This window comes from Somniosus microcephalus, chromosome 1, assembly GCF_052327205.1.
Source record: "Somniosus microcephalus isolate GS21.2 chromosome 1, FLI_Smic_1.0, whole genome shotgun sequence".
NCBI classification, from domain to species: Eukaryota; Metazoa; Chordata; class Chondrichthyes; order Squaliformes; family Somniosidae; genus Somniosus; species Somniosus microcephalus.
In genome coordinates, this window is record NC_140987.1 from 379381283 (window position 1) to 379398817 (window position 17535).

General features: G+C 43.3%; 1 protein-coding gene across 5 annotated transcripts in view; it reads right to left on the reverse strand.

The window, feature by feature from the left end:
* dacha (dachshund a) overlaps positions 1–17535 on the reverse strand; it is a 414265-nt gene that overhangs the window by 81635 nt on the left and 315095 nt on the right. For 4 of the 5 annotated variants that reach the window (XM_085996109.1, XM_085996115.1, XM_085996128.1 and 1 more), the window contains one exon: positions 12724–12804. The exons of the other annotated variant lie outside the window; for it this stretch is intronic. In XM_085996109.1, the coding sequence (XP_085852235.1) occupies positions 12724–12804 (81 nt within the window). The remainder of the gene's footprint in view (positions 1–12723; positions 12805–17535) is intronic. 5 annotated transcript variants of the gene reach the window in all.

Below are 17535 nucleotides of genomic sequence, written 5' to 3' on the forward strand. Positions count from 1 at the left end.
TGATCTATTTGTAGCTTATTTTCCATACATCTCAAACAAGTTGTATGAATGAGTATTACATAATAGGTTTGGTGATCAAAATGGAACCATAGAATATTTTTTCTTCAAGGTTTTTTCTAAATAAACCATAGGTTTTACTACTGGGGTCTCCATACTTCCGGAATTTGTGAAGTCAGATTTGTTGAGTTATTACAACAAAGTGCATTTCTATAGCATTCCTCGTGTGCAGAAAAATATCTCAAAGTGCTTTACAGGGCAGTGGACAAAGAGTACACACTGAGCAGGAGGAGGAGGGGCTGAGTAGGGAGATGAAAGCATGGAACAGAAGAGTCTTACAAAGGATTTTGAAAGCAGTGTGGGAGGTGACTAGGCAGAAATGCGAGAGAGAGTTCCAGGAGGGATGGATGCATAGTGGCCAAAAGAGTGGTACAAATGATGGAAGAGGGTAACCAATGTTGGAGGAGTGAGAGTACAGAGAGTGTGCTGGGAAATACAGTTAGAGGAGAAAGCTGATGTAGGGTGGGGCAAGGTCATGGAGGCATTTTGAAAGGCAAGGACAATTCAATTCCCTGGAACATGGAGCCAATGGAACTCGTTGAGGACTAGAGTAACAGGGATGTGGATCGTGGTGAAGCTAAGGATGTGTGCTGCGGTGGAGGCCTGGGCCTTAAGGTAATAAAAGGCATTAAATGAGGGTCTCAACAGCAAAAGGGGAAGAGTTGGTGCAGAGACAGACCCATTTTACAGAGGTGATAGAAGGTGATCATGGTGATAGATTAGCATTAGCATTATTGCGGAGTTTCCTGGAGCCTTGCACCGTCAGAGTTGTGCCGTGTTTCTCGGAGGCAGTTCATACATAACTGATTGTTAACCGGGGGTATGCTGATACATCATTACGTGCAAATTTCCTTGATCATTTGTGCCACTTCCGAGATACGTTTGCCAGAACCCTCTGCTGCCCGTTTACATAGCTTCATTCCCCCCAAAAGATCAGCTTGCATGAGTTTTCTGAATTTACACAAATGATGCGCTTGCATAGATTTACGCCCAAGAATTTTAAGTGCAGCACAGCCCAAAGTCACCTGATATCAGAGTAACTGAAATTTCTGGATTGTAATTTTCTTCACGATTTGTTGAAACTTTTGTACCGAGACCTGAACTATGTTTAACCAAAGTGCCGTGCACCAAAATTATTCAGACCCCCGCTGTGCCCCCTCCACCCCCTCGCAAGTTCAGAAGCACTAAGCAGCTGGAATGGCCTTCCCGATGGGCATACCCCTGTTCTGCACAATAATGGAAGAAGAACAGCAGAGGTAAAAGTCTCTGAGAATGAGGAGCCATGGCGGAAGACAGCAGCCCCAGTATGCCTGTTGGTGACATTTGCACTCATTTTACATTGCAGCGTAGACAAATGTGCTCCACAGGAACTGTGGGTCCGCAAGACCAGCGCAGAAACTGGCATAAATTTTGGCGTACTTTCAGTGCAAGTGCAATCCAGGGAATTTTGGGCCATCTATTGCTGTGCTTTTTGAAATACAATTGTTTTCCTTTTGGGCGACTCATTTGGAAAACTGACAAATTTTGGAAGTTAGGATTGAACATGTCAGTATTTGCAGGGGGACTCCCAACAGCCCCTCCACAAACATAAAAGTTTGAAAATAATTGAAATAAACTAGCACATTTTATCTTCTGATTTTGGTAGGGAATGGATATAGTTGAGTCGATGTAGTTAACAATGTTCAATCCTCTCTGCTGGAGACTGTTTCATGAATTTAATTGTGGAGTTAATGACATGCACAAGAGCCTTGAATCACTCGGGAATCCTGTGCTGATATAGGCTGTTTACAGTCTGGTAACCTAGCGGGTACTAGCTTAGAATCATGGCTTTCCCCCAGTTGGAGCCTTGATGCATGGCTTAGGTGCACAGACAAGACCGCACCCTAACTCTCACACAGCAATGGGTAACGAATCCACTCCCCTCCTTGTAAGCAGGCCTTTCTTTTTCTTCGACTTGCAGCTAGATCCCTTACATCACCACCTGGGGAAATGAGATGGGTTATTCCATCACCCCAGGGGGCACCATTTCAGCAGGGTTTGTGGTATCCTAGTAGTTTTCCTTTACGACCTAAAAATGAAATTTCACTACTGCGTGGCTCTTTGTCCTACAGCTTGCTTGACTGAGAACTGACCAAATTCATCCGACTGAGGCAGAATGTTAAACTATTCAAACTGTTGGACTGCCACAAACAAAGCTCCTGGGACAACTAGCAACTCCTTGATCTCTTGAGCTTGACTACTTCCAAAGTCTTCAGTTGTAAATTACATGGGAACAATCCAATCGTCCAGGAAAGATGTTCAAGCCAGCCAATAATGCGGATAAATGTCAGCTGTTAAAGTTTAGGTGATCTGGCAATTTTAGTACCTCGGATATGAAATTTATGATCCTGGAATGCATATTCCCAACTTTTCCATTGATCCCTTGTAAACATTTTATGAATTGAATTACAGTTAGAGCAACAGATGCTGGAGTAAGGAGTCCATAGAATATCAAGCACCATACGTTACTCCACAGTTGCTTCCAATTTTCCTCAAACAACAATGCATATTTTTCCATACTGGGATCCCTCTATCGCTTGGCATAAATTACAATGAAAACCATTCTATTCACATAAAGTAATCATTTCCATTTCCAAAAAGGTAATTTTGCTTCGACTAAGAGAAGAGAAAAGAAAAGCTTGGCAAAGTAGGGAGCAAATCCAAATCTGAAACCATGACACCTATTAACGCAGGAGAGGGTAGACGGGTGTTGGTTTGGGTTGGTACTAGGGAAGGTTAGCTAGCAAGTAGTTTTCCACATCCGTAGTTGTTCAGGACTCCGTTACTCATTACTATCGTCCTTTTCATATGAGAGTACTGTTGAGCTAGTCACCTCACTCAAAAGCGTAACATGAAGCTTCTAATTGTTTTTTATATACCAATTTTCCAGCCCAAGCACTATCTGTGTGCTTGTGAATATTCTGTTGGTCCATTTGTAAGTTAAACATTTAGCACCTATCTGATATTACAATTCATTGCAATATAAAAGCAGTATCTGATTTAGCTTTGTTTGCTGAGTCATGATAATCTAATCTGCTGGTATTTTTCTATTTGCCTGTAAACATAGTATACGCACTGTAAGTATGTTGGGTCATTAAAGCCAGTGCTGCAGTAGCCCAGTGTTTGTTGGTGCTGTGTACCATTCCCTATATTGAGAGATTAATTCAGTTCTGCTATGTGATGTAAACAAAAACTGAACAAGACCATCAATTATATAATCTTAGCAAGTTATTCAAAGAAAATTGCATGAAACATAATCAAAACCTACAAGATAACCTTGGCCGGAATTAAATAATGAACACAAGTTGAATGTTATATCGGGTCCATTTTAAAATGCACAAGGTACTCCAGCTTTTACATTTCTTTTTCTATATTCTTAATTGTACCTAATTGTACGAATTATAGTGCTGGAGTGTGGTATTTGATTGTTGTTACAAGTACACAGATTAAGAGCAAAGTATCTGTTCTGTGGTGGAGGAAGTCAGGAAGGGGTCACACTGCTGAGTGCAGTCAAACCTCATCAGTCTTTTGGTGATTCCGAAAGTACAGCCCTTAAAATTATCTGACATATTCAAGCACATAAGCTTATACAAATGTTACCCCAAGAAATTTAGCTAAAAGTGTTGATTTGAAGGAGTCAAGTTTATCTATGACTCAACATTGTACCAGAAATGAGGGGTTTGGGGGGATCAGTGTGATTAACTAATGTGCTTCCTGCTACTATTAACTAGTTAGAGGTATGCCTGGCCTGAGAGACAGAGCAGGAGAAATGTTATTGGTGCAGGAGAAAATGCCTTGTTTGAATCAAGGCAGAATCTGTTGTCAGTTAGGCGTACAAACCATGACTGATGAAATCACTGAGCAAACTGGTTCGGTGCATGGAACAGTAACTGGTAGTAGGCTACAGATTGCCAAAGTAAATTAATGGAGGGGAAATGAGACTTGTTACCATTTTCAGTTTAGGATAATACTCTACTAGCAGTGACATCAACCGTCATCACAGCTAAATATTAAATCTAGATGAATATTAAATTGACAAGAAAGATGGCCCTGAACCAGTACTTAAATCCAAGTAATTTTATATATGGGTGGTTTCTGCTCAAAGCTAACGGACTGTGGTTGCTGTGTCTGTACGTGATGCTGTTATCATGTAATATGTAACTACTGAAGATGTCCGATGACTGCTTAATACAGGATCTTATTCCCAGTGAAATACTTTGTGAACGTGTTAGGACTAAGGAAGTTTGATGTTTTAAGACTGTTACATTGAAACCCATGTTAATACCGGAACGTATTTTATTCACTGATGCTGACCTGTCTGGAGACTTGTCTGTCTAATGTATATTTCAACAAAACAACTAGACTAATAAATAGTGACTGACAACAAATTATTTAATGGGAAGAACTCAGAACTAAGCAAAGTAAGAGTGCACCACTGGGAGAAAATTACTGAGGCTTTTGAGGATAGGATTTTACTCAACATTTACAAGGCATCTGAATGAAAACATCCCCGACATAACCATCCTCAAATTAACAGGACTGTCAACAAACATAATTCCTAAGCAGATATAGACTGGTCTGCCATTCTGAGACTGTGAATAAATTGTAAAATTAAAATATAACCATTCCCTATTAGAGTCAAACAAGATATAATGGCCTAGAAATTCGGTTTTGGCGCAGCGAGGGCTTTAGCGCCGGAAGTTAGTGCCGGCGCTAAGTCCCCCTGCGCGCGCCAAAAATTCAGTAGCGCCGCGCCCAAACGGCTGCCGGCGCTACTGAGGGGTCTCAGCGCCTCAAAACTGGCGCCACGCGCCGCATTGCGGCGCTATTCCGGCGCTGCGGCGCCCGCTGCGGTGCGGCAGGCTCGGGAAGTGCAGGCCTCCTCCTTCCGTTAAGGAGGAGCTGCCTGCACCCGGCCGCGGCCCGCGATAATCTTTTTAAAAATGAGCCCGGCACCTCGGACAAGTGCCAGGCTTGCTTCTGTTCCGGGGGGGGGGGGGGGGGAAGTCTGGGGAGGGAGCTGCGGCCAGGCGGCCGGCGGGAAAGCGGCCGGCCGCCGCGGGGCCTTTAATGCGCCGGCGCAAAGTTCTGTAAGGCACCTCTGCCAGAACGTTGCTTGCGGCTGCCACGGGCGAGGCGGCCGCAACTCAATTTCCGAGTTCAGGCGGGTTACCATGGCAACCGGGACGCTGCGCACACCGATGACGTCATCGGTGCCGGCGCAGCGCTACCGGCCTAACGCCGATTTAGGGCCCCTGTCAATTTCTAAACTGGCCATAACTTCGGCGCTAGGCCCTCTAGCGCCTCAAAAGCGGCGCTAAGGCCAGTGAATTTCTAGGCCAATGTTTGCACGCATTAATGCCAGTGTAAGAATGCGATTAGATCCCATTCTTTTAACCTATTGTGTTCTTTTCACACTAAAATTAATGAATTAGCCTATGCTAATGTATCGCATCATAATTTTCACTCAAGGAGAAGCTACTGTGCACGTGGAACAATTCTATTTATTTTTCGTCCTATTGAAATATGGTACCACAGGTGAGGAGCCGAAGGGATGCATGCACCCAAGTGCTCATTCTTGTGTGAACCGAGATGGGGTTTGTTGACGGGTTACATGGTTCTGAGCCCAACCCTAGCTGCTGCTGATGTCCCTTCTCTCTCGAACACTAATTGTCAAATTCATGGTTGCTGAGGTTAACTGTAGCATCTGAATTGATGACTTAGGAGAGATCATAAAATCATACAACACAGGAGAAGGCCATTCGGCCCATCATGCCTGTGCCGACTCTCTCAAAGAGCTGCTAATTAGTCCCACTGCCCTGCTCTTTCCACATAGCCCTGCACATTTTTCCTTTTTAAGTAGTGATCCAATCCCCTTTTGAACGGTACTATTGAATCTGCTTCCACCACCCTTTCTGATCAGTTAGTTCATTCACAAGGTTTGGTTTAGTGGAAATTTCACTGGAATATCTTCTGAAAAAAAACCATAAGATGTTTTATTTGCTATTTAGCCAGATATGAATATTTGGCCATTTGCCTACATTCTAAACCATGAGTAAATAAACAAATCCTTCCGATTTGCTAATGGAACATGGCTGTTGGTCTTTGCACAATAGTAAATTGTCGAAACTAGTCAGTTACATGTAATCATTGGGTTTTGTTTGGGATGGCCATGAGTCATTAGGTTTTCTGGCTCCATTTATACACCAGGTGTCAGGAAATTCCAGAATGAGTTGCTGTTGCTGGATTTGGTCCCAGATGTCAACAAATCCAATTGTCGGGACAAACTATCCAATAAAACTTCAGCTCTGTATACATGGATTTGTGCAGCGGTTTAATCTATTTTGTAAACCAGATCCGAACTAGTTGGGAAGGAAACTGGCATTACTAACCTCCCACAAATGGGCCTGCTGAATTTAAACCAAAACCAGCATCAAATGTCTGCCTGCTGTTGTGATGTGCTAAGCAGTGAAGAGGGGCTTTGCAACTATTTTTCTGTCACTTTTTTTGTATTTTCAAAGAAATATTTCTCACAAATTGAAAAGATTTATAAAAGGTTCTGTGAATAATGACAGCACAGCAGCTGCAGTCTGCAGGAGATTAATTAGTTATATTGGAAGAAACACTGGGTGGAATTTTCTCCTCATGCATCTATGAATAAAGGGGGAAACTGTGTGGCATTTAACAGAACGCAGCCTGGTGTTCCAAGAAGTTCTGTGGTACTGTGCCATGCTATCTCGGCCTGTGGAAAGCCCCATGCCGCTCTTGTATAAAATATAGAGTCAAAAACAGTTTGTGGGTAGATATCCTGCAGTAGCTGACACCTTGCGCTGGTATTGTTTGCCGGGCATCAGGCACCTTCCAATATCTCACCCAATTGCCTATCATTCCTTTTATGAGCTTTGACAGTAAACGAGGGCAGAAGGCATCGCAGCTGTCCAATCCTCCTCTTAGCCTCCATCCTTGGGTTAAGGAGTGTAGCAGCGATCTGCTAGCTCACTATAGTCGGGGATTGAACCTGGAACCATCTTACTCTGTATGGTTCAACTACTGTCTGGGCCTTCAGGGTCAGAGTCGCTCTTCCAAACAAAAACGCAATCTGTATCTATCAAATTATGACTTAAAAAAATATATATTTTGCCAGATTAGCAACCTTTCTTTCATCCTCCATCTGCTCTGATTTGTGTAATAACAAAAAAAAATGAAATTATAGAAGCAATGCTCTACAATCCATTATGGGACATTTCACGTAAATTCAATTGTGGATTTACATTTTATAACCTTTTCAGGTCTTGTTGCTACAAGAAGCCACAGAGAGGATGAACATTTTAGGAAATAAAACAAAGTCACTTTTTTTTTAAAGTTAGATAATGTAAATAAATATGATGCAAGAATGTGAAAGCTACATGGTTTTCAAGGCCCTTTGTAATGTGGTGAGATCAGAATACGTGCCATTACATTTGAAACACAAAATACATCACTTAATTGAGTTCTGTTTTGGTTGACGTACACTTCAGCTTTTTTTAAACTGTACATTCTGAGCATATGGGTTTAAAACAAAGGTTTACTCAGCAGCTTGTTGATATTAAAACATGGAATTTCTCCTTCGTTTTATAAAAAAAAGAAGCATGTGAGCTCAGACTAGCCACAGGGCTGTCATTAATCTTTGCAATAAACTGCTCCAAATAGCAGTAACTGTTAAACATTAGTTCTGGTTGAAATTAGCATTTTTCACCAATCCAGTCAGGCATTACTGTGCTGGTGCATTAGAACCAGCTTTCAGGGTTAAAAGCTGCAGAAATGGCTGTAAGATGTGTTTGGTTGCTAGCCAGAGCAAGATCTCGGAGAGGGAAAAAGAAAGTCATTATTTCCATGAGATGAAAGCAAATAGTAAAAAAAAATAAGATGGAACAGTGATAGGCTTAATTGGCATGCATCAAACATGAACATTAGAAACATTTTCCTCCTTGTATTGAAAATCTGAAGCATGAAACTGATTTCTAAAAACTTATCCAAAATGTTACTGCTTTGGTTCGTAGCAAACCTTCCTTTATGCTTTACTCCATCACACTGAAATAAAGGTTAAATTGTCACAAAACTTTAACTCAGAGATTTGTTTGCACTGCACTTTTAATGCAGAAGACTGGGATTGGACTCCACTGTAAATCATCATTTATGCTTTGACAGCTTTATCGATCATAAGCAAAGCTTTTCTATGGAGAGATCGGAAAGATTGATCAGAATTGTTTTGCTGACCGAATATCAACTTCTCCAACCCGTCAGCTGTGACCTCAAAACAGTATGGTGTCAACATCTACTGCCCTCGTATAATCTTTCAGTCTTAATTTTCTTCCTCCTTCTAAGAGATTAGAATAGATCTGCTTGTGATATACTTTCACTGCTCCCAAGTGCAGTGGCCAATCCAAAGTCAATACTGCTGGAGAGAAGGAGGTAATTGGTCAAACTTCCATCACTATTCCACGAGTTGGAAATCATGTTAACCATGCTCACAATCAGTCCGCTAAGGCCTAGTGGAACTTGTGTAGTATTTATGAGGTGGGGGGGCAGTTCAGTCAGACTGTTGGCCTCTATTAGATTGTATCTTTTGACCGCAAACGTGTAACTTTACTTTACCAAAAAACTGCATAAACTGTTTTTAACTTACTGAGCACTGAACACATTTCTTGATGCATACATTTGTGTAACTTTCTTTTAAGGTCAGCAATACTTTTCTAACAGACCTTTTGACCACCTGGTGAGCTGCTTGCTATTAATGGCATTTATTATTGATGTTTCAAAGCTATGAATTTCATAGAGTCTAGAAGTGTTTCAATTTGAGATCTGAGCTTGGACTCTGCTATGGTCAAGGCCAGTGATCGGAGGTTCAGTGGTGCGACTACAATAGAAAACAATTGCGCATTTACCTCCTTCATCTCTCATCTGGGTTCCTATGCTGAGCATTTCATCTTGGGAGGAGGGGGCAGGAAAGTCACTGGGGGACAGTGAACTGACACTGGTCCCTCCTCAGAGTATTCACAATGCCTGTTAGCTCATGCATAAAGCTGCCCATTCACTTGCCCTTTAACAGCAAGGAGAATGTCTACCACTGAGTAAGTGTGAAAGAGGTTGAGTAAAACAGGCATTGGCTGCAATGTGCCATCAGAGAATAATACATAACAGGGATTAGGTATAATTCACCACTGCTTACCATTGGAAATAATGGCAAATTCCATATCCTCTTCCCCCAAATCCACTGTATTCAACCACAAGTTCATTTAAAAATGACAGACTGCATACAATTTTAATTCAATTCCCTTAGTAAATGTATAGTAGGCCAGTGATTGGCCCGGGCACTAAAAAGGAGTGGGGGGGCAGTGTCAGGCAGAGATCGGGGATCGGGCCGGGCTGCTAAAAGGTTCAGAGGGGTGGGGGGGGGGGTGCGTCGGGCAGACGATCGAGGGGGGGAAGAGAGGATCGGGGTCAGATGATCAGGGTGGGCGAAGGGAAGATCGTGGCCGGCCACCGGAGGATTGTGGCCAGCCTCAGCATCATCTGTGGGGGTGGGGGGGGGGGATCGGAGACCTCGTGAGGGGGGTCTCCGATCGCAGCAGTGGATTATGTAAGGACCCTGGATCCAGGAGGTAGATATAAAACCACTTACCACCTGGATCCAGCAGTCCCTGCCTTGATGTAACTGCCGGGTTTTCCACATTGTGTAAAACCCGTCCACATGCAGTTAAAAACAAAATGGAGGTTAAAAAAAAGGCTTCCAGCCTCATTACAATATTTAAATTGACATCCCGCCTCCTGGGAGCGAGTTGGCTGCCTGCCCCATCCTGCTTCCCATCCCGCCTCCGTTAAAACTGGAAGTGGGCAGGTTGGAGGCGGGTTCAGGTTGGGAATCCTATTTTTAACAATTTAACTACCCCCACGCCCCAAACCCACCTTTTTTTCAGGTTAAAATTCCCCCCACCCCTCAAGTGTTTGACTTTTCTCATAAGGTGACACATTGGGGGTCATTGAAAGCTTTTAAGGAGGCTGCATGCCTCCATTTTAACAAGGTTTCTATTTTTAACTGGTGTCGTCTGGGCTTCCCGGGGCTCGGGAAACCCAGCAGGTAAAGGGAGGCGAGAAGGGCCGGATCCATAAGGTAAAGGCCTTTACAACACTGCTTGTAGAAGGAGGTAGAAGGAGTGTTTCCTCCCAGCCCAACAAGCTACCCTGTAAACCCCGCCCCCCATGACCACGCTGTACCCCCCCCAGCCCCCACCCAAACGGCCTGCCTGCTCCTCCGCTGCGCCTTCTGCTGCAGGCTTCCCCACCCGACAAGCTGCAATCAGGCTGGTTGTCTGGCGGGAAACCTGGAGAAAAAAATTAAGACATCCTGCAGTTTTCCTTTCGAGAAACCCAGCCATACGCCTCTCCCTGCTCCGAACGCACGGCTCAGTAAATATTGGGACCATTGTCTATTTGACACTATTTCAACAATCCACTTTTGATCAAGTTCTTGTGCTGTAACATTCAAGTTAGCACACAGAAATATAAGATATCCTTCGGACATCCTGGCTACCAAAGACTTGTGTCATGGCATAAAGCTCAAATGTTTGGCATGTGTCCTATACTTCTCTTCACAAGTCATGACTGCAGGTGCATTCTAAAACAATTCATATTCTTATCTCAAAGAATGTACTGCAAATTGCTGCAGAAAATGCCTAATAACCAGATCCAAATTACTTCTGATGTGTTTGTGTGCAACTTAAAAGGAGAATGTGTTGATCAATTCCATCTGTTATATCCACTTTGCACACACTGGCTATTAATCAGTGCAGTATTTCCTTACTATGCCAGGGGCCTCTCTGCTTTCTTTGCATCTGTGACAAGGTCACATCCTCTCGTCGCTTCAAGTGTACTTTTTATCTCTAACTTTTTTTAAGCTGATAAAATGTTTAGAAAAACTCAGGAAATGTCCCACATTGAACAAACCCACAGCACTTGTTTCACTGTCAGTAACTGTATCAAGTGTTTTGCACCTGTTTTTTCTCTCCAAAGACTTAATTCTACTTGACAATGATGGATTGAAAGTTTACTATAGGGAAACCCTTAGCTGCAATGCTAAGTGAAAGTACATAAGGAAACATCAAAATTTGCATCATGCATTATTACTACAATACAATATTATTGTACAAATGTTAACATTCTTTTATTTCTAGTACTCATATTTTAGTCTCTTACCTTGACCACACCCTGCCCTCCGCACCCCCCCCCAACCCCACCCCCCATCTCCTTCCTCAATATCACACACCATTCTTCAACCAAGAAGGGGCAGATAACTTGCTCCCAGGTTTCTGCTAATGTTCTTGGTACTTCACCGCCACTTGGTGCTTCTCCTGACAGCCTGCTGTGTGGCGTAGTGCAGGTGCAGTGATGAGGTGGCCTCTTTGTAATATCCTTCACCACTGACTAACCATGGTAATAAAAGTTAAAACCTAATCAGAGCAACAGCACATTTTCTTTTCTTTCTGGTATAACCATGTTTAATACTTTCTGAATGCATCCAATGATGTGAAAAGTATGTTGACGAAAGATCTGAAGCCCAACGTTGCACAGTATCTGAAGGACCTCTATTTGACCTCTACCAGGAACATCAGCTTCTGTTTCAGATTTCCTCTCTGCCACCTGACTCTCTTTGGTGGATTTGGACTAGCCTCAAATATGAATCATGGATTATATTCCACCAAAACTAAGTTTCCTCCATGCAGACTCTCCCCTGGTATTTTCTATTTAAATTAATTCCAGTCAAAATGAGCTGTTCATTTACAACCTTATACCTTCAGCAAAAGGACGCCCCAATTATCTAAGGTGGTCTTACTGCCCCAGTATCAATGATATCAACTCTACAGGCTCTGTACAACATTTTGGATCAATGTTTATATCAGCAATGCGAATTCCTGATGAGATCAATGCCTAATAAAAGCAAAAATGTTATTGGAAAATCCTACTTGTGCTTAAGTGGAAGGAAATGACTGCAGCTGGAAATGTTATGCAACAATATATCAATCCTAATGTATAAAATATGTGGTCCTTTATTTGGGCTTTTTCACATGGTAACATTGACCTAATTATAGTAACCATTACAAGTCAGTGAATAAAATGTTATATGGCTCATGCACCTTTTGTTTAAAAACTCACATCTCCAACAGAAGCACATTTTGTAAATGTGCAGATTGACGTTTCGCTAGTGTTCATGAAACTGTACCTTACCATTGAATTCCTTCTATGCACTATTTTTAGTTCATCCATTTATATATTTCTATATATCCGTAGTATTTTAATGTGGACATTAACCCATTTAAAATAAAAGGCATATAAGTTTTCCTGGCAGAAAAGTAAGGCTAAGATGAGAAAATTGGGATGGGGAGGAGAGTGGGAGAAGAACAAAGTGTTTCTGCAATTATATTGAAGGGTGACAAAGACTTTGCTGACTTATCTGAATATGATTTTTCTGATCTCTTCCAGAGACACGGGAGATCAAAGCATATTCTCAGGGAATTTAACAACATGGTTATATAACTGTTGTCTCTCTCTCTCTTCCCCTTAAATTAAAACTAGTTTTGAAAGCTGTCCTACCTTTCTCCTTCTGGCTTCTCTTTATATTGGGCCCATTATCATGATCAACGAGTTCCCCTTCTCTAGTCCCAGGCTGACCAGCTGTTGGCAAAGAATTGTAATATTCCACAGTTTATTCATCTGAACCAGTACCAGAGATTTTTTTATCCATTCATATTCTTCCTCATTTTCACAAATCCCAGTCATTAAACTTCTTGGTAACCTAGGGTCTGGACCACAGTTTAACAGCATAATATTTATTGTACATTTTTAAAAAAAAATATGGTCTTTGTTCTCACAAATTATGACCTGAGCACAAATACTTGTAACTCACTAAAATGTTCCTTAGCATAGTATTACTTTGCAATGCAATGCCGCACTTCCTGGATGCGTTGCCATGGATATTAGCTCTATTTTCCTCATGCTGAATAGAAAAGAACATTTAGCAGCATAGCAATTAGATAACAGTAGGATATTTCCTGGGGAAATGTTTAAATTTTTTTGATAATTGCAAGAAAAAATGTTTATATTAAATTATTAACCTCTAATTAGTATAACATCACTGGCAGAGTTAATTGCCAAATGTTCTAAATTAGTTTGAGAATTAAGTTATTAGGAATAATTTCAAAATAAATTCTAATTATTTTTGTATAGCCTCCAAATGAAATACATCCACAGGTTTAAAATCTGCGGAAACAAATTGTTTATGAATATCTTGTGTTCTTTAAAATTATATATACTAATATTGGAGGTAATTTTCACCAACTGGCAGAGCAGATTGCCCGCCCGTTATGGATGCCGCCCAATTTTAATTTTCATTGAAATCAATCGAACTGAAATTCGGGCATGGTCTATAAAGGGTGGGCGGTCTGCCCTGCCTGTTTACTGTCCAGGGTAGATAAAGGGGAACCAGTGGATGTACTATATTTGGATTTCCAAAAGGCATTTGATAAGGTGCCACATAAAATGTTATTACACAAGATTAGGGCTCATGGGGTTGGGGGTAATATTGGGGTAAGCATGGATTGAGGATTGGTTAATGAAAAGAAAACAGAGTAGGGATAGATGGGTCATTTTCCGGTTGGCAGGCTGTAACTAGTGGGGTGCCGCAAGGATCAGTGCTTGGGCCTCAGCTATTTACAATCTATATTAATGGCTTGGATGAAGGGACCATGTGCAATGTATCCAAGTTTGCTGATGATACAAAGCTAGGTGGAAAGTAAGCTGTGAGGAGGACACAATGAGCCTGCAAAGGGATATAGACAGATTTAGTGAGTGGGCAATAAAGTGGCAGATGGAGTATAATGTGGGGAAATGTGAGGTTATTCACTCTGGTAGGAAGAACAAAAAGACAGAATATTTTTTAAATGGTGAGAAACTATAAAATGTTGATGTTCAGAGAGGTTTAGGTGTCCTCGTACAGAAACACAGAAAGTTAACATGCAGATACAGCAAGCAATTAGGAAGGCAAATGGCATATTGGCCTTTATTGCAAGGGGTTGGAGTACAAGAGTAAAGAAGTCTTACTACAATTGTACAGGGCTTTGGTGAGACTGCATCTGGAGTACTGGGCATAGTGTTGGTCTCCTTATCTGAGAAAGGCTATAGTTGCCTTGGAGGCAGTGCAACTAAGGTTCACTAGGTTGATCCCTGGGATGAGAGGGCTGTCCTATGATGAGAGATTGAGTAGATTGGGCCTATACTCTCTGGAGTTTAGAAGAATGAGAGGTGATCTCATTGAAACATACAAGATTCTGAGAGGTTTTTTCCTCTGGCTGGAGAGTCTAGGACTAGGGGGCATAGTCTCAGGATAAGGGTTCTGCCATTTAAGACCGAGATGAGAAGGAATTTCTTAACTCAGAGGGTTGTGAATCTTTGGAATTCTCTACCCCAAAGGGTTGTGGATGCTGAGTCTTTGAATATATTCAAGGCTGAGATAGATAGATTTTTGGACTCTAGGGGCTGGATTTTCCTTAAGCTGTCGGGAAGGAGGCGGGACTACAACTTTCGGGTTTTAGTCCCGCCTCAGAATCACAGAAACCCCACAGTGCAGATAGAGGCCATTTCGGCCCATCGAGCCTGCACCGACACATATCCCACCCGATCCCCGTAACCCCTACACCAACACATATCCCACCCTATCCCCGTAACCCCTACACCAACACATATCCCACCCTATCCCCGTAACCCCACGTATTTAATCCCCCTAACACTAAGGGTCAATTTATCATAGCCAATCAACCTAACTCGCACATCTTTGGACTGTGGGAGGAAACCGGAGCACCCGGAGGAAACCCACGCAAACACGGGGAGAATGTGCAAACTCCACACAGACAGTCGCCCGAGGCCGGATTTGAACCCGGGTCCCTGGCACTGTGAGGCAATAGTGCTAACCACTATGCCACCGTGCTCCATTGAAGTCCGGCCAATCGACGCGATTTTCCCTTGATTGACCTTGTTGAGCCCACCCAGCGGGCTCAGCAGGCCAATTAAGGGCCACCTGACAACAGGTGACGTCACAGACTGAAATTTCATCTGTCAAGAGTTTTTGACAGATGAAATATCAGTGTTTCACAGCTGTTTGAAGCTGTCAAACACTGACAGTCTGACTTCTAACCTGAGTCCTTCTACGCAGGCTCAGTTAGAACTGTCACCAGCACTGAAAGCTGAAGGCTGTCACTTTTGACAGATCGCAGCCGTTCAGCTTTCAGTTCCGGCTGAGTGATGGACTCCCGACGCCTAGAGGAAGAAAGGCTGTTAAGGTAAGTACAGGTAAGTAAAACTTCTTTACACACTTTAGATACACCAAACACACTTACCTTTGCACTCATGCACCCATCACTCACCTGAACACCGACATCGCGACCCCTCCAAGTCCTTCAACCCGATGGCCCGCCTGCTCTAACCTGGCGTGGTTTGGAGCCATCGGGAATCCCATACGACACCCCTCAAAATAGGGATTAGGCTAAAAACTGCCTGTTAACTACCTGTTAACAGGCAGTTAATTGGCACTAATCCCTTCCCGCCTCAGGTCGGCGGGTCCTAGTGCGGGGCGGGTACCCGCCTCCCTTGAAACTTACGTGGAGGCGGGTTTTGGGCGGGATGGTGTCGGGACCCCCGAATTCGGGATTTTTGCCCCCGCACGCCTAAAAGCCCGCTTCATGGCACACTGAAAATCTGGCCCTAGGCAAATCAAAGGATATGCAGATAGGGCGGGAAAGTGGAACTGAGGTCGAAGATCAGCCATGATCTTATTGAATGGCGGAGCAGGCTTGAGGACTGTATGGCCTACTCCTGCTCCTAATTCTTGTGTTCTTATGTAATTACCCCCATATAGAAACATAGAAGATAGGAGCAGGAGTAGGCCATTCGGCCCCTCGAGCCTGCTCTGCCATTCAATGTGATCATGGCTGATCATCCAAATTCAGTACCCTGTCCCTGCTTTCTCCCCATATCCCTTGATCCCCTTAGCCTTAAGAAATATATCTAACTCCTTCTTGAGGGAGGCAAGGGAGGAGATTGCAGGGGCTCTGACACTAATTTTCAGAACCTCTCTGGCCACAGGGGATGTACCAGAGGACTGGAGAACAGCTAACGTAGTACCATTATTCAAGAAGGGTAGCAGGGATAAACCAGGGAATTACAGGCCAGTGAGTCTAACATCTGTGGTGGGGAAATTATTGGAAAAAATTCTGAGGGACAAAATTAATCTCCACTTGGAGAGGCAAGGATTAGTCGGGGATAGTCAGCATGGCTTTGTCAAGGGTAAATCATGTCTAACAAATCTGATCGAATTTTTCGAGGGGGTGACTAGTGGGGTGGATGAGGGAAATGCTGTGGATGTGGTTTACATGGACTTCAGTAAAGCTTTTGACAAAGTCCCGCATAGGAGACTGGTCAAGAAGGTAAGAGCCCATGGGATCCAGGGTGCCTTGGCGCGTTGGATCCTAAACTGGCTGAGTGGCAGGAGGCAGAGGGTGATGGTCGAAGGTTGCTTTTGTGACTGGAAGCCTGTGTCCAGTGGGGTACCTCAGGGATCGGTGCTGGGTCCCTTATTGTTTGTGATCTACATAAATGATTTGGATGAGAATGTAAAAGGTATGATCAGTAAGTTCGCAGATGACACGAAAATTGGTGGGGTGGTAAATTGCGAGGAGGAAAGCCTCCGGCTACAGGACGATATAAACGGGTTGGTCAGATGGGCAGAAAAGTGGCAAATGGAATTTAACCCTGAAAAGTGCGAGGTGATGCATTTTGGACGGACAAATAAGGCAAGGGAATACACAATGAGTGGTAGGACCCTAGGAAGTACAGAGGGTCAGAGGGACCTTGGTGTACATGTACATAGATCCCTGAAGGCAGCGGAGCAGGTAGATAAGGTGGTTAAAAAGGCATATGGGATACTTGCCTTCATTAGCCGAGGCATAGAATATAAGAGCAGGGAGGTTATGATGGAGCTGTACAAAACGCTGGTGAGGCCACAGCTGGAGTACTGTGTGCAGTTCTGGTCGCCTCACTATAAGAAGGATGTGATTGCTTTGGAGAGGGTGCAGAGAAGATTCACCAGGATGTTACCTGGGATGGAGCGCCTCAGCTATGAAGAGAGGCTGGACAGGCTGGAGTTGTTTTCCTTGGAGCAGAGAAGGCTGAGGGGGGACCTGATTGAGGTGTACAAAATAATGAGGGGCATAGATAGGGTAGATAAAGAGGAACTTTTCCCCTTAGTGGGGGGGGTCAATAACAAGGGGGCATAGATTCAGGGTAAGGGGCAGGAGATTTAGAGGGGATTTGAGGAGGAACTTTTTCACCCAGAGGGTGGTTGGAATGTGGAAC